We start from the raw sequence: 23,614 nt of genomic DNA, 5'->3' as shown, positions 1-23,614 counted from the left end.
AAACATTGGTAAAAATTAGAAAAAAACATGAATAAATTAAAAGACTTTATTATAAACAATGATGTATATAGTCATATGGTCCCCACAGTTAAAACCATGCTTTCAGAAGAAGTTATTTTAGCTGGGCACAGTTGTGCACACTTGTAATCTCAGTGGCTCAGGAGGATGAGGCAGGAGGATCAAAGCCAGCCTCAACTACTTAGTTAAGAGCCTGTCTCAAAATAAGAAGAGCTAGGGATGTGGCTCAGTGGTTAAGTTCCCCTGGGTTTAATCCCTGGTACTTAAAAAAAAAAAAGAAGAAGTAGGAATTTTTAAAAAGACCTGAATTCTATTATTGTTCTTTTTTTAAACCTCAGGAAACTGAGGCATATAGAGTTTAAATTGGTTACCAGAGAGTAAATGGCAAAGCTGGAATATGAACCCACACCGCCTGGCTCACACTTAACCACAATGTAATGCTGCTTCTATTCTCTATGGAGTATTTATCAATTTAATTTTGTTAAATTTAGTTATCAGGACCAGGCTTAAGGGAATTTAAATGTCAGTTAACTGCTGTGTAATGCTTAATCAAAGTCTATTTATATCACAATTACAAAAATGGTAGCAATATTGTTTGAATGGCAGTGTTGAAATCACATTTTCCTATTTCTCTCTTTCATTTTGTCCCAAAGTCCTGCTTTTGTCATGAGACTATAGGCAGAATGACAAACCCAATGAGCCTCCTTGTCATTGTTTATAAAATCAAGTTAATAATACCAAACTCATGAGATTGCCATGAAAATTGCATGAGGTAAAGTATTAAAGACTTGGTGAAGGACATTTTACTCAAGCAACTAAAGTTGCATTCCATCTCCTGATGCATCAAATTCAAACTTCTGTCTGGCTTTCGAACTCTGCCTAGAAAAGGCTAGACTCCTTCCCACCTTGTTTTATTTCTTGTTAGACATCTAAATTTCCTGTTTCTCCTAGAACATATACAACTTCCTTTTCCTATCTTCACCATTATCCACTTCATTAAGAGCTAGCTTAAGCTGAGCATGGTGGCACACACCAGTAATCCTAGCAACTCAGAAGACTGAGGTAGAAGGATCCCAAATTTGAGGCCAGACAGAGCAATTTAGTGAGACCTTGTCTCAAATTAAGAAATAAAAGGTCTGGGATGTAGCTCAGTGGTAGAGTACCCCTGGATTCAACCATCTCCAATTAATTAAACTCATTGTTCCCCCCCTCCTTTGAATTGATGTTGTAGTTCTAAAAGGTACTACATTGATACTTTACAGATTCTATGGCATATGCCAGATTTGTCTTGATTCTAAGACAGATCATGTCTTAATATTTCTCCTATATTTTATCTTCCCCAGATGACCTAACAGTATAAAGAATTCATGACTTTTGTTCAACAAATACTTATTGCCTAATGGAAGAAAATACATTCCTAAGAATGCCTCATAAAATACTACAAGGTTTTATATTTGACAAGGTATTTTTATAACATTGTTAATAATCCATATAGTAGCCACATAAAAATAAGTACAGCAAGTATTGTCTTTATTTTTTTTTTACAATATTCTGTGTTTATTTATTTTTATGTGGTGCTGAGGATTGAACTCAGGGCATCGCTTGTGCTGGGCGAGCCCTCTACCACTGAGCCACAACCCGGCCCCTGTCTTTATTTTTTAAGTAATAAAATTGTGTTTAAGTTACATTGTGACTTGCCCAAAGTTTCTTGGTAAATAACATCATTGACTCCACCCTCAACCTCTGCCATTCCAATCCATTCTACCAGAATAAAATCAAAGATGGGGCTGTGTCACTCCCTTATTTAAAACCTTCCCATGGTTTCCCATTTTACCTAGAATGAAATCTCACAACACCTCCACATGCACTACACTCTATATATAGTTTCAGTAATCTTCATCTTAAATGGGCTTAGCTCACCAAACTTATTAGTCCATGGCCTCTGGACTTCAGTGTTTTACTCCTGGATCTTCATATGACTTGTTCCTTCTTGCCATTGAAGTCTCAACTCCAACTATCACCACATCAGTAAGCAAGTAGCAACTGTATAAATTTATTCTCTTCCCCTGACACACTTCATCACATCTTTCTGTTTCTTTCTGTGTTATCTATTAATATCTCAAATTAGCTAGGCACAGTGACATATGTCTATAATTCCAGCTACTCTGGAGGCTGAGGGAGGAGGACCACAAGTTGGAGGCCCGCCCCAGCAACTTAGTGTGTCTGTCTCAAAAAAAAAAGAGTGGGGGGTAAAGTCCCTGGGCTCAATCCTCACTACTGCAAAACAAAATGAAACAAAAACTCAAAATTTTTTGTCACTTAAATATTGCCTATCCCATTAGAATGTAGCATTTATAAAAAGCTGGGGTTGTTTGTTTGGTTGGTTGATTGGTTGGTTTTTTTGCCAGACCTGGTGGTACACACCTATAATCCCGGCGGCTCGAAAGACTGAAGCAGGAGGATTGAAGGTTTGAAGCCAGCCTCATCAATTTAGCAAGGCCCTAAGTAACTTAGTGAGACCCTATCTCAAAATTAAAAGGGGGGAAGCTGGGGGTGTGTCTCAGTGGTTAAGCACTCCTGGATTCAATCCCTGGTACCAAAAAACAACAACAAAATAAAAAGCTGGGGCTTTGTGTGCAGTATTCGCATCTGTATTCCCAATTCCTAATAGAGTACCTACCACAGGATAGGCTCTTAATAAATATTTATTGAATAAAGTAGCTAAGCTAAAATCACACTGGAGTCTTGGCCTTTTGGCTCTTAATCCTGTGTACTTCCCATGATTTCAGTTAGCCTGCTTTTCATGAAAACACTTAAACCTTTGGAACTACAATAAGAATTGATATTCAGGATAGGATTCTCTATCAACAAAGAAAATTTTCATTCAGTTCAATAAACTAAGCTAATTAAAGCAAGGATGTCATGGTATATTATTATATTAATACATTTAGAAAGATTTCTAGCTAAAATGACTTTCTGCTTTTTCTTTAGTTAACCAGAAAATTAAATTAACCCAGAGCTCTTCATTCCCCAAAAGTCCTTGTTAATTAGGATTGTTCTATAAATGTCTATTATTAGCAGAGTTTGTCATCTGTTTCACTACCCTGTTTATTAGGGCAGTCTGAGCAGGGTGTCTTTGTTCATATCCTGGTGTGTGTGTCCTGGTGAAAAGAAAACACTTCCTGGATTTTTGTTATTCTTTGACACAGGCATATTTCATGCTATTAGTATAACAACTCAGTTTCCTTGTATCGTTTCCTTGTGTAAAATAGGAATTATATTATTGACTATTAAGTACAATAATTAAGGTCTATTTAAAAGCTTTAATACTTTGCAACATCATTTGTGGTAATAGAAGATTAAAATAACTTTAAAGTACATCAGTAAAAGACTGGTTAAGTAAATTGTAGTATAGCCATATAATGAACTATTTTGCAGCCCTAAAACATAATGAGGACATTCTGTATTACCAGTATAGAAAGTTCTGCTCATGAAAAAAAATATATATATATGGTTCAAAGCAGCCTGGATAATATGATACCTTTTTTTTTATAACAGCTTTAATGAGATATCATTCAAATATACAATTCATTCATTTAAAGTGTATAATACATTGGTTTTCAGTATGTTCACAAAGTTGTTCAGTCGTCACCTTAATCAACTTTAGAACATTTTCATCACCCAACATAGAAACTCGATAGCCGTTAGTAGTCATTCCCAGTTTCTCTCTCACACACACACAAACCCTCCTTATTCTTTCCTCTCAACATTCCAGCCACAGGCAATAATTTATCTACATTCTCTCTATATATATTTGCCTACTATGAACATTTTTTCCCATTGCTGTTCTGTTCTGTCCTTCTATGACATCAATTTTTTTTAAATTCCTCATATGAATGAAATCATGTGGTATTTGTCTCTCTTGCCTGACTCATTTCACTTAGTACATATGCTTAGTTTCATCCAGGTTGTCACAAGTTACTGGATCTTTTTTCTTTTTATGACTGAACAGTATTCTATTGTGTATATATACTACATTTTATTTATCCATTCAACCATCAGTGGACACTTAGGTTGATTCCAGGTCTTGCAGTAAACATGGAAGTATAACTATCTTCAAAATTCTGATTTCAGCCAGGTGTGGTGGCGCACGCCTGTAATCCCAGTGACTGGGGAGACTGAGGCAAGAAGATTGTGAGTTCAAAGCCAGCCTTAGCAATGACAAGGCACTAAGCAACTCAGTGAGACCCTGTCTCTAAATAAAATACAAAATAGGGCTGGGGATGTGAGTCAGTTGTCAAATGCCCCTGAGTTTAGTTCCCAGGACCGAAAAACAAGAAATCTGATTTCATTTCCTTTGGAGATATACCTAGTAGGAAGATTATTGGATCATCACATGGTAGTTCTAGTTTTAATGTTTTGAGATTCTTCCCTACTATTTTCCATAATGAATATACTAATTATACATTAGTATAGTTATAATATATATTGTATAATGGTTCACTTTTCTCCACATTCTCAGCAACACTTATTATCTTTGTCTTTTTGATAATAGCCATTCTAACAGGTATGAGGTGATATCTTGTGGTTCATTTTTGTTGTTATTATTGTTGTTGATGTTGTCTTGAGATTTTGTTTTGTTTGTTTTAAATGGGGGATTGAACCCAGGGCACTGAACCACATCCTTAGCCCTTCTTATATTTTTTATTTTGAGGCAGGGTCTTGCCTAAATTGTGGTTTTTGATTTGCTATTCCCTGCTCATTAGTGGGGTTGAAATTTTTGCTTTTACCTATTGGCCATTTGTATGTCTTCTTTTAAGAGATTGTTTTCTTGCTTATTGCTTAAGTTTCTTTTATATTTTGGATATTGACCACTTATCAGATGTATAGTGTGCAAATATTTTCTCCCATTCTATTGGTTATCTTTTGGCTCTGTTAATTGTTCACTTTGCTGTGCAAAAGTTTTTTAGTTGGTTGTAATCCCGTGTGTCTATTTTTGTTTTTATTACCTAAGCTTTTAAAGTCTTACCAAAAAATCATTGCCAGGCCAATATTGTGGTCATTTTACTCTGTGGTATCAGGTGATACCTTTTTTGTTTAAAACAAACCAGGGTGGAGTACAGGGGAATACTAAATTTAAAAAAAAAAATGCCTATTAAATTAGGACAATTAGGAAAATTGGAATATGGACTTTAGATTAAATAAAATTAAAATGTTTTCTAAATTTATTAACTATATCCTGGTTATCTCTCACAGAATCTTTGTTCTTGAAAAATACTGACACATTAAGGAATAAAATGCATAATATATGCAATTTATGCTCAAAATATTTGGAAGAATTATATCAGAAGAATGATAAAGCAGTTGTGGCAAAATGTTAAAAACTGGTAAATCTGGGTTCATGTTGTATGAGAATTGCCCATATTTTTCTTACAATTTTTTCTGTTATTTCCAAATAAGAAGTTAAAAACACACAAGCAAAAAAAAAAAAAAAACATTAATACCATGGAAATTTCCTTATTACATAGAATACTCAAGATATAAGAGCTTATTGCAATAAAGCTAAAGTATTTTGGGTTTTATCTCATTATACTTTGTATATACTTTCTGATGAAGCTTTCCCATCACTTTTTCTTTTCTTTTGTATTGATCCTATTAGAAGCAATGGCAGAGGTAGTGAGTACTATTATACCTTAAGGTAGAAAAATACCTGCCTTTCAACCTGCTGTGGATCTTCTTCAGTTAAAACTTTTCTACAGTTTAGGGGTACATCAACAAAACAGTGACAAACATGGTGTTTTAAAATATCTTGAATAAAGTTTTTAAGGATATTAATTATCATGAGGATATGTGTATACAATGCTAAAATTATGCAATTAATTTAGTGGAGTTAAGACTACAAAAACATTTGATATAATTGTTTGGCATTTAGTGACTGAATTGTTTTCAGCTAAATATTGTGGCATTTGCACAAAATTAACCGTCTCTGCTATCATTGACTTCTTTATAGATGCATGAAGTTGTTTTCATTCTAGTTAGACTAGCCTCGTGTGATTAGGTGGTGAAGTGTGTGTCACAGTAAAGTGAAGAGGAAATTATTTATTTATATAAACTATATAGATTGTGTCTGAAATTGAGCTAAGCTAAGTTTATTGTTTTGGATGAAGGGATCCTCAGAGTCTTATCTAATAATTAATGCCAAACAAGTCTGTTATCAACTGAATTGTTAGTGTCGTTTCCTGTCTGCTTGGAGAAGCTCATGATTTAGTAGTTTCATGGAAGTCTGGAAAATAGGAATAATAATTATTCCCAATCCTTTTCCTTCTGACTTTACAAAAAGTTTGGGAAGAATTGAGAAATAATTTGTATAACTTACCTTAAACTCTAAAGTAGAAGTACTTAACTAGAACTAACAGCTTCATTTTTCTATAATTAAGGTAGAAAGCTAGATTTTGCTGATTGTTCCCGCAGCTATCCCAGGCCCATTTCATACTTAAGAAAACTAGACTCCAATGAGAGTTACATGAGTGAAGGTCTTGCTTGGGATTCTTTGATTGAATAATGTACGGGCCTCTAAGTGTGTCTTCACATTTAGTGAACAGTACTTCAGAGGTTAATACAACAAATTGTCTAGAATGACTATGAAATAGGTCATGCTGGTCAATACTGTTCAGTTTTTTAATAGCTCAGTAAATGAGCTTAGATCACTACATTTGACAAAATTAGAAAGTTCCTAAAATGTAATTGAATTCAAATATCATTAAACATTGTTTAATCCTCCTTCCATGACTCAGAACACATTTCAGGACCTTACAGATTTTCAGGATCATTATTTTAAAAGGAGTTTTTATAGTACTCTAATAATAATAATAATAATAATAATAATATGAGGCTGTGTCTGTACTGAATTTATAACATGTCTTTTACATATGTAATATCCTTATATACTTATTTGCACTAAGAAATATAACAGGTACAAAGTAGTTCTACCTTGTATTTCAGGAAATTTAACTTCTTGTGACAACTAATGATAAGTATATCAATAGTCTACCCACATATCCAGAAAATAGGATATTAAAACTGCATTTATTTAGAATTTTCAGCAGTTTAGAGCAAAAGTCATGATTGGTTTTTGGTGGTGCTGGAACCAGAGTCATGGGGGTTTTTTTGAGGGGAGCACGGTATTGGCTTTTGTTTTCTTCTTTTTTTCTAGTATTGGGTATTAAACCCAAGGCCTCGTGCATGGAAGGCAATGGTAGGCAACCTACCTCAGTGGTAGTTCTTCTATTGAGTAGCATCCCCAGCCCAAAAGTCATAATTCTTAAGAACAGAGTACAAAATAATTTCTTTCACTGCAACTTAGGATATTGTTTGTAAATAAAAATGTATTTCATCAAAAATGAATGACTTTCTAACAAGGAACCTTAGGAATTTTTTCTAATTATAGTTACAGTTTATATGTAATTGTTTTTAAATCTGTAATCCAGTAACTAATTATTATATTAATTAAAATGTTTTATAGACGTGTTATATTGTTACATAATGTAACCTTATTACTAATAGTAATGGTGTCATTAACTTAGCTCACTTTACTTATTTAGTGCCTATTTGTTCTGGGTTTGTAATTGTTACTTCCCTTTATAGTATGACTTGTACTTGGAGGTAATAAAACCAGATTTCTTTACAAATATTTATGGTACAGACATTTTCCTAAATCAGACTGCAGCACTTTCCCAATTATTTCTAACAAATCCTGCTTATATCTCTTTTTTCCTTTTCTTATATAGCCCTATGTATTGCATGCTCCCTAGAAAATATAATCTTGTATATTTATGCCATAACTTCAAATTAATCAGACTCTTAATACTGCCACTTAGGCCCTAGTGTTAACAAAGTGTGAACAGTTCAGTTACTTAAGAGTTTAAGTAGATGCTTCTGACGTAGTTTTCTTAGCATTTCTAGTCATATGGTACAAAGGGATAACTTAGTAAATGAGTCCTCTTTCCAGGAGGTCTTTTTTCATTAACGTATCTATCTGCATTTGTCTCTTTTTTAAAGTATTCATTAGTAAGCAGCAAGTAGCAAAAGGCAGACAAAATATGCTTTTTATAATTCTTAAGATGATTATGATGTCTCTTAAGTTCCCCCAGATCTCCTTTTACCCGTTCCTTGCTCTTTTTTGAAATTGGAGTTGGCAAGTCTTCAGCCGTGTTTGTCTCCATAAAGGGTGCAAATTTGTGATTTCAGAAGTCCTATCCCCAATAAAAAATGCTGTCCAATAATTTGTAGATGTTCTCTGAGCCTGATTCCATTAGAAACAACTTCAAAACTGTCATCTATCAAGTTTAAAGTACTGTGTTAGGTTATTCTATAGCCAAAACTATAAGCACTGTCCCTGACTGTGCTAGGACAAAAGCCCATTGCACTGTCCCCTTTTGTTCTGTCCATGCATTCAGTGGCAGCTTTCCCTTTTGTTAGCTGACAGATAGTGACTCCTTCACAAAAAAAGTAACCAGATTAGGTTGTTTGTCATAAACTAACTAAAATCAATAATGCTTGACATTGGCTTGAAATATTATAGCAAAGTAATAGTAGTGTTTTTATTGTGCCATTGTGATTTTTCTGTAAAGAAGCATCCAAGACTCATTAATATGTTTTGGAAATTTATAGCTCTTTAACCATATCCAAGATTTCACTGCCAGGAGCACAGTCAGGCTTGAAACTTTATTAGAGAGCATGATCCAAGCCATGTAAACACTTTCTTTAGCTCATAATTTCTGTTCAGTCATTTGTATTGTCCAACAAGGTACTACTATCATTTACAATCATTCCCAAAAATGTGAACTACCTGGGTATAATTCTCACAGCATCTGTTTGCTAAAAACTAAAAAGCATTGCTTGCAGATAACTTTGAACCTTGGTACCCAAGTATGCAAGTACAGAATATAGAACTCATGGTCCTCTCATTTTCTTTGAATGATGGCTAAGAAAGGAGCGTCAAACTTTATTAGAAGAGCTTATATATTGAATATTACAAAAAGAAGTCAGTTTGCCTTTCTTTGGCTCTATTGCAGAAAATGAAGTCACTGCTTTTGCTGTCTTAGATCAAGACCAGAAAGAAATTATTGACACCATTGGAGCTGGAGATGCATTTGTTGGAGGTACAGACTCATTTACTTTATATTTACTTCTAAGTTAAACATTTTAACCCTTGTCTCTACCACATGGCCAAAATTTATTAATTTGCATAACTTAATTTCTTCTTTTAAATAGTTAACTCCTAATGTTCTTTCCATCTGCTACTATCATCATATTATGAGGAGATTGTATTATAGGAAGAATTTGTGTTTGGCAAAGATAATTTGCTATTATGCTTTACCCCAATCGTTTTCACAAGATTAATTGTATCTGTCAGAATATTGCATAAACAACTGCATCAAGTACAGTATATAGTATATTCATAGCCCTTCAGGCCTAAATGCTAACACATTATTGTTCTTTAAAACAAGTTGTGATGAATATTAAACATTATGCTAATGACTAAGGATGATGTCTTTGGATTATATCTTTTGGTTGTAACATCTGTTTCTAACACAATAGTGGATGTTTATTATACTAGAAAGAGTTAAAGGATTATCTCAAATTGGTAAAAAATTGGTTAAACTAGAAATCTTAGTCCAGAAACTTGTACACTAGCACCCCATGTGTGTATTACTCAAGTACTTTAGATCTTTAACTTAGCAAGCAAATATTCTATGTCTTTGACATGCAGTAGGACACATAATATCTTAGTGGGAATTATAGATATGATGGTATCCTAATTAGCCACTATCTCTGGCCCAGGGGTTCTAGGCTTTCTAGCCCTATAACAATAGATTATTTTATAGATACCTCACTAGTTGTAATGCTGCCAATACTTGGTAGGAATAATGTAGACTTTTTGAAGGAGAGAGAGGCTATCCTTACAATACTGATATAGGAACAGCTAGCTATCACATATTGTGGTTAGAGTAATAAGTAAACTATATTAAAGCAATTGGAATTTTGGATTTTCAGCCTTTCATCCCATTTCACTTAACTAGCCTCATTATATTTATTATCAGTGTTCAGTTAGGCAAGTAAAAAGGAAAGAGACTGTGGAGCAGGGGTCGACACCTTTTTTGTAAACAGCTAGTCAGCAAATACTTCAGGTTTTGCAAGACTTTGTTGTATAGTCTCATTTTGTTTATTTGCTTGCTTGCTTGTTTTTTTGCATTTGATAACACTTTAAAAATGTAAAAACCTTTCTTAGCTCTCCAGCTATACAAAAAAAGCAGACCATATAGAACTCATGGTCCTCTTTTTTTTTTTTTTTTTTTTTTTTTAGTCAGTCTGACTGCCATTTATTTGCATGTGGAAAAAAATAGGTCAGAAGAGCCTTATAAAAATTTTTAGTTAATTTTTCCATCAGTTTATTTCCGTATTCCTTAAAAACAAAGTTTTTTTGATGACCCCTGGGTTAGCATTGGCGCCTTCCTTGTTTTATTCATTTCTAACTGATACAGTCTCCAAACACTGTATTTTACTACATAGTGTTGAAATGAGAGTAGGGAAAGCATAAAGCAGGCTGAAACTAGGAAGTATTTCACTTGTAATATCTCAGTTAGTAGATATTTTTCTTGCTTTAAGCCCACTCTGATCAGTTCCCAGGATAATCAGATCCCAGATCCCAGAACACTAGGTCATGCAATGAGAAGAACACCCTATTAATTTATTGATGGTATACTTATGTTGGCCTTTCAGTATTCTGTGTGAGTCAAGCTATTCAGAAATAGCAATAGATAACCTTTACATTGTACCATACTAGCCAGTCATTTTACATGCATTGACTAATTTAATGTTCAGAAAGCTTCCTGTGGTTGTTGGAAGGGGGGGTGTGGTAGTGGGAATTGAATCCAGATCTCACACTTGTTAGGCAGGTACTCTACTACTGAGCTACATCCCCATCCCTGTATTTTATTTTGAGTTTAGGTCTCACTGAGTTGCCCAGGCTGGCCTAGAATTTACAGTTCTCTTGATTTAGCCTCCCAAGTGACTGGTATTATGGACATATGCCATTCCACCCAGCAAGGGAGATTATTTTTAACCCTATTTTACTGTTGAGAAACCGAGGCAGAGAGAGATTAACAAACATGCTTATAGTCTCATACCTAGAGAGTGGCCAAAGCAGGATCCAGACCCAGGCATTCTGGCTCTAGAGTCTGACTCCTGATAAAAGCTGGTTTTACTAAAGAGAATCTTTCTGTTATCTGCATAGATGAATTCATTTATTGAAAGGGGGCCTTTGTTATTTGATAAGATGGTGAGGACTCTAAGGTAAGATTGTTGTGTAAAAGAAAGAAACCAGCTGGGCGCCATAGCCTGTAATCCCAGCAGCTCAGGAGGCTGAGGCAGGAGGATCGAAAGTTCAAAGCCAGCCTCAGCAAAAAGCAAGGCACTAAGTAACTCAGTGAGATCCTATCTCTCTGTCTTTTTTTTTTCTTTTTAATATTTTTTTTAATTGTAGTTGGACACAATACCCTTATTTTATTTATTTATTTTTAATGTGGTACTGAAGATCAAACCAAGTGCCTCACAGTTCTAGGCAAGCACTCTACCACTGAGCCACAACTCCAGCCTAAGACCCTGTCTCTAAATAAAACACAAAATAGGGCTAGGGATGTTAGTGGCAGAGTGCTCCTGAATTCAATCCCTGGTACCAAAAAAAAAGAAAGAAAGAAACCAAAAGCATAGAAATGAAGGACTATAGTCCCTGGTGAGAGTGAACCAAGAGCTATTTCCTATTCAGGAGAATCAACTGCATTCAGAGATCCAGAAAACCAGATCATAGCTTGCTTAATATGGAATCTGAATAAAAGAAGTTGTATAAATCAATTGTTTAATAGCACTAGGCTAAGCTACCTGATGGAATCATCTTAAATAGAAATGGTCTTGTTAGTTGCAAATACTGAAAATGCCCTTCATTAAAATCCCCTTCTCCCATCTCCAAACCAGGGAGAGCCTTTCTACAGGGATTAGAAATTAATCCTGCTGTTAAAACTTACTCCATCCTGGACAGATGGAGAGGCTCTGGCAACTTATACATTTACTAAGTAGTTTCTTTTTCTTTGCTTCATTGCCTGATTAACATATCTCCTTTCTGATTGACATATTCTATCTTTAGACAGATAATATATTCATCCTGTTACTTTCAAGTTTTGCTGGCCTAAGAGTATTTCTGTCTTTTGTGACTTGGCATATCTATATTCCAGTCTACTTTATGGTGATTTAACTCATCAAAGAACAATAATTTTCTTTTCATAAATTTCAAATTTTTAGATAAACCATCCTCCAGCTACTAAGAGCTGATAACATAATTCAGTTCAAGGGTGCTATGTGTTCCTTTTAGCCATTTAAGAGATATACAATCCCTGACTTCATCATGGATTTTCATGTATAATTTTTAAATAAGTACACCAAGTGTACATAAATTCATAGTTCAATTTCAGGGGTTTAGTTACAGTGACAAATCCCTGTAGCCTTAACAAGCATACCTCCTTGTTCTATTAGGAGGTCTTAAGCACTTGGTAACCTTTGCTCTTTATTTGTCGCTGGCCAGCCCTGATGAAACTACTCTTTTCACATTCTTTCTCAAAAGCCCAAGTGCTAGGATTGTACCTTTTGAAATAGAGACAATTCTATAATCTCTAAGTATGATTTCCTAATTTCCCAGGTCAGGAGAAAATTTCTTCTGTTGTCCTGCTGTGCTTTGTCACAGCAGGTCTGCCTTTTCATTTGGAACCTCTTTGTCACTGCCATAGTAACAAATGGAAACATTGAGAACATTTTGTGACAGGCATTGTCATTGTTCCCAGTGAAATCTCTTCCCCTCTATGTCTTCCCAGTAAATGAAACTGAGAAGAAAAATCATAACAAATAACATGAAAGGGGATCTAATCAATATGTTCCCACTGGGCTGTCAATACCAGCCTGTGTTAATTTAATACTATTTAGTCATTTATTTTATGGGAACTATAAGTATCTGAACTAGACCTACACATTATCTTTAGACTGAAAGTGAGTATACCTTTGACAGATTATGTCCAGACACAAGTATACTATTCTCAAGTAAAAGACTCGTGACCCCACCTAAGGACCAACATTCTTAGGATAAAACCTTTCATTAAGTATGGTCAATGTAACGGATTAAAACTAATAATTTTTTTTAAAGTATGGTCAAGAGCCACCTATAACTTAGAATATTTTATTTTGAGTGATAGTAAGGTAACCAGCTTCCTCTGGGTACCTTTGTTTTTAAAATTCTCATCACAGCCTTAGCAGGGGAAATGTATTATCCTAAAAAAGATTACCCATGATATGCAAATGACTCTTAAGGCCACTTAGCAATCACAATGTAAATAATTATCCTATTCCCCATATAATAAAAAGGAGTATTAATTTCATTTACTAGTTCATGTTTAGAAAAGGATTTGGGTTAAAAAATTTTTGTTTGCAGAACAAGGATGCTGCTTCCTCTTCCTGTAGCACCTGTCTATATTTCAGAGAGCTGCAGATTCTCTAATTATCTTCGTATATTTGATCCTTGCCATGTTTGTTTATTCCCAAACATTTGTAGCTTCCTCCCCAGTTCTTAATTGCTGCTTCATAGTGGTGGGCAAGGAAATAGTGCAGAATTCTTGTGACTTGTTCTTTTTTCTGTACCCATGCATTCATTTACTTTTCAACTCAGAAGACTAGAAAATAATTTGGTGGGTGTTCAGCCCGTTGTTTCTTACACTTCTTCACTCAAAAATCAAAACCCTCCTAGGTATGACCCACTGTCTCTTAGGGATATACTTGGTGGTGATCAACCTGCCCACTGCTAAATATCCCTATAGCAATATTACCACCTTTCCTTCTTTCTACTCCAGTAGGACATCTTCTATGTTTTATTGCTTAAACAAAAAATTGCCTTAAAATCAACAAAGGAAGTATGGAATTGACTTGGTTGTTAGGAATATGAAATATTCACCACAGATCAAGAATGCAAGGGAAGAGAAAAGATATTCATACCCTTACAAAACAGGATGCTTCATTACATGCTATATTAGTGTTATAAATCAAGAGACTTAGTAAAGCTGAAGTTGGACCAGGACCCAATTCCAAGAACCCTGCTTACAATTATTTAAGCCTTCTGTAGTTAAAAGAGGTAAAGATTATTCTTCTGCAGCTGTGAGAGAGGAAGAGAAAAAAAGAGAGAGATCACTTTAGTTCATATGAAATATAAGATAATTTTAGGATAAAATCTGGAATTTCTCAGAAAACACAAATATTCCCTCAAAGATCTAATATCCTAGATGGCTTCCATCTAAAAGCAATTGTAAATAAATAGGGAATTCAAAAGTCTTTATCTTGTAGTTATTGTAGTAAGACAGAGGTTATCTGAATCATGTAGACTATTAGACAATCAGATACTAAAAGTTTAAACATGAACCTTAGTTTTCCTGTTTATTTTTCTAAGAAAAAGATGTTGAACGTGAAGAGATTGCACTTAGTGGCAGAGACTCATAGGATTATCATAAGTAAAATTTCTAAAGTTCATTTTCTTACACTTTTGACATGGCAAAATATATTTGTGGGGTTTCCTGACTTAGAATATTAGTGAGCCACTTCGAATTATTTTGAATCCTTTAGTGGATCCGACTCCGAGCTGCTATTACATGGATCTAGTCATTTTCACCTACTTTATCTGATTCATACAGTGTGTACTTATTAGCTTTTTGTTTTATTTTGTTAAATATTTATTTTTTTAGTTGTAGTTGGACACAATACCTTTATTTTATTTGTTTTTATGTGGTGCTGAGGATCAAACCCAGGGCCTCGCACTTGCTAGGCAAGAACTCTACCGCTGAGCCACAACCCTAGCCCATACTTGTTAGCTTTTAATGCATAACTAACCACCTTCAAAACACTGATCTAAAGCAAAAAATCCATTTTTTTGTTTGTTTTGTTTTTTGGTTCCGGCGATTGAACTTAGGGGAACATGACCACTGAATTACATCTCCAGCCCTCTTTTGTACTTCATTTAGAGAGAGGGTCTCACTGAGTTGCTTAGCCCCCTGCTTTTGTTGAGGATGAATTGAACTCCCTCCGATCCTTCTGTCTCAACCTCCTGATTATAGATAAACCTGCACCACTGTCCCCGGCCCATTTTTTTAGTTCTGTAAATTTGTCCCTCTGGTCTTAGAATTTTATAAGAGTAACTACTCGGCCCAAGATCACATTAAAAGCCAAGATTCAAACTCAACATTAACCCAGAAGTTTTACCCATAACCATTTTGCTGTACTACATTCCACAACTTTATCATCTTATCTTGCCCTCTAAGTGAAGAAAACTGGCCAAAGTGATTTTCTAAACACTGGTCTATGGATTGCTACCAGTCTGTATTTATGAGTCAGTGTCAATGTGAATGAAGGTAGAGGTAATTTAGTAAGCTCTCATAAAACTGAATGTATTCATCCTTAAATCTTGTCCTTTCTACTTTGGGGGAGTTAAATTATTCTCATTTGTTAATAATATTAGAAATAATGCAAGTTTTTAAATATTCTTACCTAGCATAATTAAAGTTTGACAAACTTAAGTTTATCCCTAAAATCTTTTGGGGAAAATTTCAGCGTTCTATAAAAATCCAAAAGGCTGAGACTTATCTATCAACTATATTTAGTTGTTAATTCTTCAAAATTATTTGGCCAGGTTTTTATGGCCCTAAAATAGAATAGTGATGGGGGCTGGGGTTGTGGCTCAGTGGTAGAGTGATTGTCTCAAATGTGTGAGGCACTGGGCTCGATTCTCAGCACCACATATAAATAAAACATAAAGGTCCATCAACAACTGAAATAAATAAAAATTTAGGGAAAAAAATTAGAATAGTGATGATATTCAAGTGTTAGATTTTGGGCTTACCTAATATCTAGCCTGTTTCTTCACAGAAACCTTCTAGATGATTTTTTCATAAGTGAATGTAAAAAAGTCACAGAATAATAAGTATGATATGATGACATTTATATTTTATTTTAAGTGATCTTATGTGTATAGGTTGTATGTATATTTATAAATGCATATAAAAGTCCCATGGAGAAACATACCACTTAGCTGTGGGTATACTTGGAGGTGGGAGAATGCAATGGTCACTTTTTGTCATGTGACATCAAAACATATCTCAATGATGTTTAAATATTTTTACAATGTCCTTTGTTGACTTTATAATTAATGTAATTTAAAGTAAATAAAGTCACATGTGGGTTGCATGGATACAGAACCTAGCCAACCTTAAGACCATGGCTAGTAAGTCATTGGACAGAATATTTCAAACTATGTGGTGATTTGCATGAAATATAATCTTTGATATTATAAAACTATATAATATCAGAAACGATCTGAATAAAACAAAAAAATTGCAATATGATTACTAAAGTAACAGCTTCTCTCACTTTGGATGTGAGTTCCTCAACCTAGGCTATAAACACAGGTTCTTAATATATTTTTCATTTAATTATCCCGTTAATATTGACATTTTATGGAGTTCAGATATATATGTTTTATTTCTAGCTCATGAAATAAATGGCAAGCTAAAATGTTTCCATCATCATTGCGGCTGGGGTTGTGGCTTAGTGGTTGAGTACTTGCCTCTCATGAATGTTTCCTTCATCAAAAACTTTTAAAATTTTAGAATCATCCTATGAGAAATTGTCAAATACAGGATTTTTAATAATTGAGTCAAATAGTAACAAAATTAGTTTTCTTGCTTATGAGTAAGGGCATAAGTACAGCCTCACATAAATAGCATAGTATCATCTTATTCCAACAGCTATGACCTCATCCCAATAAGTCTTTGTTCCCATCTCCCAGTATTCTGGATTGAACCCCAGCCTTGGGCAAGCATTCCTATCACTGAGCTTTACTCCCAGCCCCAATAAGTATTTTTAAATTGGATGGAAGGGTTTTGTTTTAAATTTAAATACAGTGTCCTGAGCTATGTTAGTAGCACTAAACAAGTTTCCAGTTTCAGCCACCACAAAGAGGAAATAAGTTGACAGATATATCTGTAAGACACCAAACTTTTTCTCATAGCTGCAGCAATGCCCCTGAGCCTATATATTACATACATTGTTTCTTAGTTGTGCACTTTATGTTAGGAGTGTGTGTTGTCCTATTGTGAAGGAACTTTAGCTATGAATTGACTTCCTGTACCAGTCAGCCATTGCACCATCTGATACCACTTAAGCTTTGGTTTTTATTATGCAAATACCTGCTAGGACAGACCTTACCCTGGCAGGCATATTGGCTCTTTAAGTTATTTCAAAATTTAATGTTTGCCAATTTTTTTTTCCCCTGAGAGATCTGAGTTTTCTAACATGGGTTACAAGTTGTTATGTGAGCTCATGACTAGTTGGTAATGGTAGTCAATTTATGAAGTCAAAACAAAACAAAATTTAGTAACTAGACTACATAGAATGTAAAAGAAAAAAAAACTTTACATGCAAGCACTTTTCAGCAAGGGAAAACCATTACTTTGTCACATCTGGATAGTCTAAGCTAGCCAAATTGAAGTGGGAATTTCCTGCCAGATGTTACTTCTTTGAGCAACCTGTGGACATCTAAATGAGAACGAGTCCTTGTTTGGTAGAGCTGTGCCCACAATGGAGGCTTGCTCCTAATAGATAGCAGATATTTTATACATACCACTACTACTCAAGAGGTTGTACAGCCTACGTAAATCCAGCACAATCTGCTCTTGTTAAATACAAAAACATGGAAGGCCTAATTTTATTTTATTTTATTTTTTAAGAGAGAGAGAGAGGAGAGAGAGAGAGAATTTTTAATATTTATTTTTTAGTTCTCGGCGGACACAACATCTTTGTTGGTATGTGGTGCTGAGGATCGAACCTGGGCCACACGCATGCCAGGCGAGCGCGCTACCGCTTGAGCCACACCCCCGGCCCGGAAGGCCTAATTTTAAAGATATAACATCAGTCTCATAGATACTAGTACAGGAGTGAACATTCCATTGAAATGACTTCCCAAATGTGAATGACAAAACTTTTGTTTCTTTAATGAAAAGAAGTTAAGGTTGGGCTGGGGATGTGGCTCAAGCGGTAGCGCGCTTGCCTGGCATGCGTGTGGCCCGGGTTCGATCCTCAGCACCACATACCAACAAAGATGTTGTGTCCGCCGAGAACTAAAAAATAAATATTAAAAAAATTCTCTCTCTCTCTCTCCTCTCTCACTCTCTCTTAAAAAAAAAAAAAAGAAGAAGAAATTAAGGTTGAACCATCACAGATATTCGTGTTAACTTGGAAAAGGCTATTTTATAAAGCTAGTGAAGGCCAAAATATGTCTCTAAATATTAAGGGAAATAAAGAATGTGAAATGACATGAAAAATGCCAAGTATTTATTTTAACTTACTATTTTGGATTCACATGGGAATTAGGAAGTGAAAATTTCATTCAGAAGAGCTGTGCACAAAAAGTAGAAATGCTTTTATCCTATTGAAACAGAAACATTTTTCAGGGGGGAAAAGGACTTCCCACATTATCTCACTGTTTTTGTCATCCTCTGTAAGGGAAAATATTGACATTTACCAGACTGTTTGCTCCAGCTTTCTGATCTCCTGCAGTTTATTTTTATAACAACCTTATCGATGGGCCTCTTACCCAGCTCTCTAGGTTTAACTGAGTTGAGTCGATTTGTTACCACAGCTTCAAGTAGCTGTTACAGAACAAGCAAGACATCCTAATAAAGCTGTAAACGTGTTTACTCAAACAGAGTATTGATTTTACTTGGAGAGGGAGAAGCTGATGCTTAGCACAGTGTCAGGATGGATGAATTTCACTGCAGTTTTTCATTGTCATCTGTCATGGTTGTGAAACACTAAGTAAAGCCATCACAGGATAATTAGAAGTACTAGAAATTTAGCCCCTAAAATCAGTTAACCACTTGGGAGTTTTGTAGCTTAATTAGCTTTTATTAAAACTTTGCTCTAGTAATAATAACCAAGCATTTGTCAGTGTTTTCAGGTACAGAAAGATTTCAGGGTTGTGACTTTTTAAACATATTAATAAAATGGCTAAAGTTTTTTAGATTTTTCTCTTTCTAGTAATTAGGCTCTCACTAAAATACAATTAGAGCCAAAACCTACGTAAAGAGATAGTAATCTGCACTCATACTAACTAAAGAAATGCATGCATTTTTTTCTGAAAAAAAAATCACCTTTAATGAATTGGTAAAATAATTATAAAACAATGTAAAATGTGTCCTTGTAGGAAAAAAAAATTGTTATCATCTTTAGTACACTGACATGTCTTTGCCCACAACATGACCTAGAAACATAAAACTATCGATGTCATTTTGGTTTTCTAAATACCTTCATTAAAAGAAGATAGGGGGGCTGGGATTGTGGCTCAGTGGTAGAGTGCTCACCTAGCATGCATGAGGCACTGGGTTTGATCCTCAGCACCACATAAATGTAAAATAAAGATATTGTGTCCACCAAAAAAAAAAAAATTAAAAAGAAGAAGAAAGGGCTTGAGGCTGGGGTTGTTACTTAGCAGTAGAACACTCTGCCTAGCATGTGCGCGAGGCACTGGGTTCAATCCTCAGCACCACATAAAAATAAATAAATAAATAAAGGTATTGTGTCCAACTACAACTAAAAAAAAAAAGAAAAGAAGAAGGAGATTGGGGTTGTAGCTCAGGGATATAGCTCTTTCCTAACATGTGTGAGACAATGGGTTCCATCCTCAGCATCATAAATAAATAAATAAGGTCCATCAACAACTAAAAAACATTAACCAAAAAAAAAAAGTAAAATGCATACTGATTGGAAAGGAAAATATAAAAAAAGAAGATTCTAAAGTATTCTAGCTGGCTTTTAGTTGTCATCTTAATGATAAAAGTTAGTGTATATTGAGCAAGAAATGAATCAAAGAGTTGCTTACCCTCTGTAGAAAATGCATTAGCCTTGAGCTTGATGAAAGTCTTCATATAAACATTCTACCTGCCCTCATGTAAATGACTGGAAAAACATCATAGTTGGAAAAAGATCACTCAGGACAATGAACATAAAAAAAATATTAAAAGTAAGTTTAGCTATTATATTTAATGTGTCCTCTCCATTTCTATAATAGATTATTCAGTGCTTCATAGTAAACTTCTCATGCCTTCTTGTACCACTGCCTTAGGCTGCCTACATTACTGATGAAAAATTATGATATTTGAGGGATGACCAATTCTAAAGCCTAAGATAACAGACTGTCAGAAAGACAACAAAAGATGTTGAGGATTTTCTTTGACTTTTGAAATGCTATGTCCTATGTTTATCTGCCCATGTAGTTCTAAGCCAGATGCTATCCTGAGTTCAGTCTTTAAGTCATGAAGGTAGCATGTTGTAAAATTTTGTTACATAAAAGAATACTACTAGAGGGGCTAGGGTTGTGGCTCAGAGGTAGAGCGCTTGCCTAGCATGCATGAGACCCTGGGTTCAATCCTTAGCACCACATAAAATAAAATAAAGATATTATGTCCACCTGTAACTAAAAAATAAATATTAAAAAACACTCAGTCTTATTTAAAAAAAAAAAAAGAATACCACTAGACCTCTTTTTCAAACAGTAGAGGAGAACATTTATTTTTCACAGTTGTATTTAGATCTTTCTTCTATGTTCAAGTATTCAAAGACAGAGGAGAAAGTATATGGATTTCTTTTTTAAATATAGAACACTTCACAAATTTGCGTGTCATCCTTGCACAGGGGCCATGCTAATCTTCTCTGTATCATTCCAATTTTAGTACATGTGCTGCTGAAGTGAGTACAGAGCATATGGATTTAATGATTATAACATATCATCTTATTTTTAAATGTGCATTTCAAAATCCCCACAATACAGTGATTTATTTATTCAGTTTTCTAGAGAATGACATCTATGTGAGGAGACCTGTGACATGGGAAAGAGGCAAGATACAGTAGGGCAGCCATGCATCAGCTTCAGGGCACTGTTTCATCTGATTCGTTTGGATAAAAGCAACAAACCTATTTCACCTAGTTTGGATCAACAAATTTTTTCTTTATTTATCTGGTAAGGAAGCACACAACATTATGGAAGACTTTATAGCATAGTATAGTATAGTAATTAGGACAACAGGTCAAAAGATGTGTTTGAGTCTTGGTACCAAACACATAATAGTTTGTGTCCCCTCCAAAATTCATATTCAAGTGATGCCACTAAGAGGCGATTAGGCTCACCCATTAATGGGATTAAGGCTCTTTGCAAAAGAGACTTCATGCAACTTTTAGCTAGTTTGCTCTCTTCTTTTTTTTTATAGAGAGAAAATTTTTTAATATTTTCAGTTTTTCGGTGGACACAACATCGTTATTTTATTTTTATGTGGTGCTGAGGATCAAACCCAGCGCCCCGCGCATGCCAGGCGAGCACGTTACCGTTTGAGCCACCTCCTCAGCCCCTAGTTTGCTCTCTTCTCACTCCCTTCCACCTTCTGTCATATGAACAGAAGGCCCTCAGCAGACCCCTAATGCCAGTGCCTTTATCTTGATTTTTTTTTTTTTTTTGTAACAGAGATTGAACCCAGGGGTGCTTAACTACTGAGCCAAATCCGCAGCCCTTTTTTTATTTTATTTAGAGACAAAATCTCACTGAGTTGCTTAGGGTCTCACTAAGTTGCTAAAGCTAGCTTTTAACTCATAATCCTCCTGTGTTAGCTCCCAAGCTGCTGGGATTATAGGTATGTGCCACTGCACCTGGCTTGATCTTGAACTTTTTGTTTATTTTATTAAACAAAATAAATGTGTTTGTCATAAATAATTCAGTCTCAGGTATTTGGTTATAGCAGTACAGCAGAGACTGTGAACAAACTACTTAATAGCGCTAAAGCTTAGTTTCCTCATCTATACAAATGAAGATAAAGAGTACCTACCTCATTTGAGTTTTTTATATATATATATATTTATTTTTTAGTTGTAGTTGGACACAATACCTTTGTTTTATTTATTTACTTTTATGTGGTTCTGAGGATCAAACTCGGGGCCTTACATGTGCAAGGTGAGTGCTGTACTGCTGAGCCACAACCCCAGCCCTCATTTGGGCTTTTATCAAAGTTAAATGAAGTCATGTTTATAAAGCCTAGTGTCTGATTTATAGTAAGAATTCACTGTTATCTGTTATAAGAAGAATCTCAAACAAGAACCAAAAGTGGAGGTTTTCACTGAAGGGACAGCCAAATGGTAATTCCAGATTCAAGTCAGTTCTGCAGACCTGGGCAGCAGGTATCCATGGATCTTTACTCCAGTGCTTCACTTGACCCTGTTCCTCAGCTGCCTTGCATGTCTGCTTCTTCCAGCCTCACAGCCACTTTACTGGCCTGTCTTTGTCCTCCATTTTGGTCCCTGAAAGAGAATACTAGGTTAGCTCACTTCACCTTTTGTGCATTGTTACAAGTTGGACACTGGAAGAACCATAAGTTGTTTGCCCTTGGTCCAGTTAGTACTAAAGGTTGATTCAGATTCACAAAAATCTCAGCTAAGCCCCTCTACAATGCTAGATGTGATGTTATTTGTCTTAAAAGGGTAATGGATGGGTGGATTGTATAAAAATGTATGTTTGCGTGTCTTGTCTGTGTCCTTCTTCCCTTATATACAGTTCCGAAAATGTTCCTAACAACAAGATCCATCTGTCACACAATACATGGAACATCAGATGCTTCACATCTCAAGCTAGACACCTTGGAGTCATTCTTGAATCTTTCCATCCCCTCTGTCTTCAGGGAGTTCTTTAGATTCAGTTGTAAGATTGTATCTTAAGTGTATCCACATCCACTTCTTGGCCATGACTTTAGCTCATACCATTTTCTACTTACTGCGGTGGCTTCCTAATCAATCTCTATGCTTTCACTCTTTCTGGCCTTTCATTCCATTTTCTTCAAAGTAGCCAAAATAATGATTAAAAAGAAGTTAAATTATTTAATTCATCCACTTATAAGAATGCTATGCTTTCTCATTGCACTAGACTGAAAATCTAAGCTTCTATAGTGGTCTAAAAGGAATTATATGATCTGCTGTTCCAGCATTTTTCCTGAGACTTTTACCTTTGCCTGCATACTCTAGTTACACTGGTCTTCTTTCTGGCCTTAAATGCTTTCCACAGTTTAAGCACAAAACTAGAATCCATAGTAAGTCTGTGGTGGGGCTTAGATGATGCTGAAGCTGCCAGTCCAGCACCATACTTTAAGAACCAATCCTAGAATATTGAAGGAGACTTCTATGGATATCTCTGGTAACAGTCTCTTCCTAGTAAATTCATACTCCCTACTTGTGCCAGGATTTGCTGCCCAGAAGCAATGTAATCATGGGCTTCCCTTGCTCGAAGATTTTGGCTGGCTCTCCATTGGTTGCAGTATAAAATTCATTTCATATCCTACAAGATCCTTGACATTCTGTCCCCATCTTGCCTCTTCAAACATGTTTTCAATACAAATACAACTGACTTTTTTTTTTTATTTCCCCC

The 23,614-nt window shown here is 35.1% G+C and overlaps 1 protein-coding gene and 1 non-coding gene across 7 annotated transcripts in view; one reads left to right on the top strand and one right to left on the bottom strand.

Moving 5' to 3' along the window:
* Positions 1-23,614, top strand: part of Adk (adenosine kinase) — a 459,652-nt gene that overhangs the window by 415,331 nt on the left and 20,707 nt on the right. For all 6 annotated transcript variants that reach the window (XM_078039904.1, XM_078039883.1, XM_078039886.1 and 3 more), the window contains one exon: positions 9,093-9,179. In XM_078039904.1, coding sequence (XP_077896030.1) covers positions 9,093-9,179 — 87 coding nt within the window. The remainder of the gene's footprint in view (positions 1-9,092; positions 9,180-23,614) is intronic.
* On the bottom strand, positions 20,803-20,909 carry LOC120886050 (U6 spliceosomal RNA). The gene has a single exon (XR_005728823.1). It is a non-coding gene; the product is annotated as a U6 spliceosomal RNA (small nuclear RNA).

The sequence above is a fragment of the Ictidomys tridecemlineatus genome, chromosome 1 (assembly GCF_052094955.1).
Source record: "Ictidomys tridecemlineatus isolate mIctTri1 chromosome 1, mIctTri1.hap1, whole genome shotgun sequence".
Classification (NCBI taxonomy): domain Eukaryota; kingdom Metazoa; phylum Chordata; class Mammalia; order Rodentia; family Sciuridae; genus Ictidomys; species Ictidomys tridecemlineatus.
The sequence above is the reverse complement of the archived record's forward strand: the minus strand, read 5'-3'. Positions and strand labels throughout refer to the sequence as shown.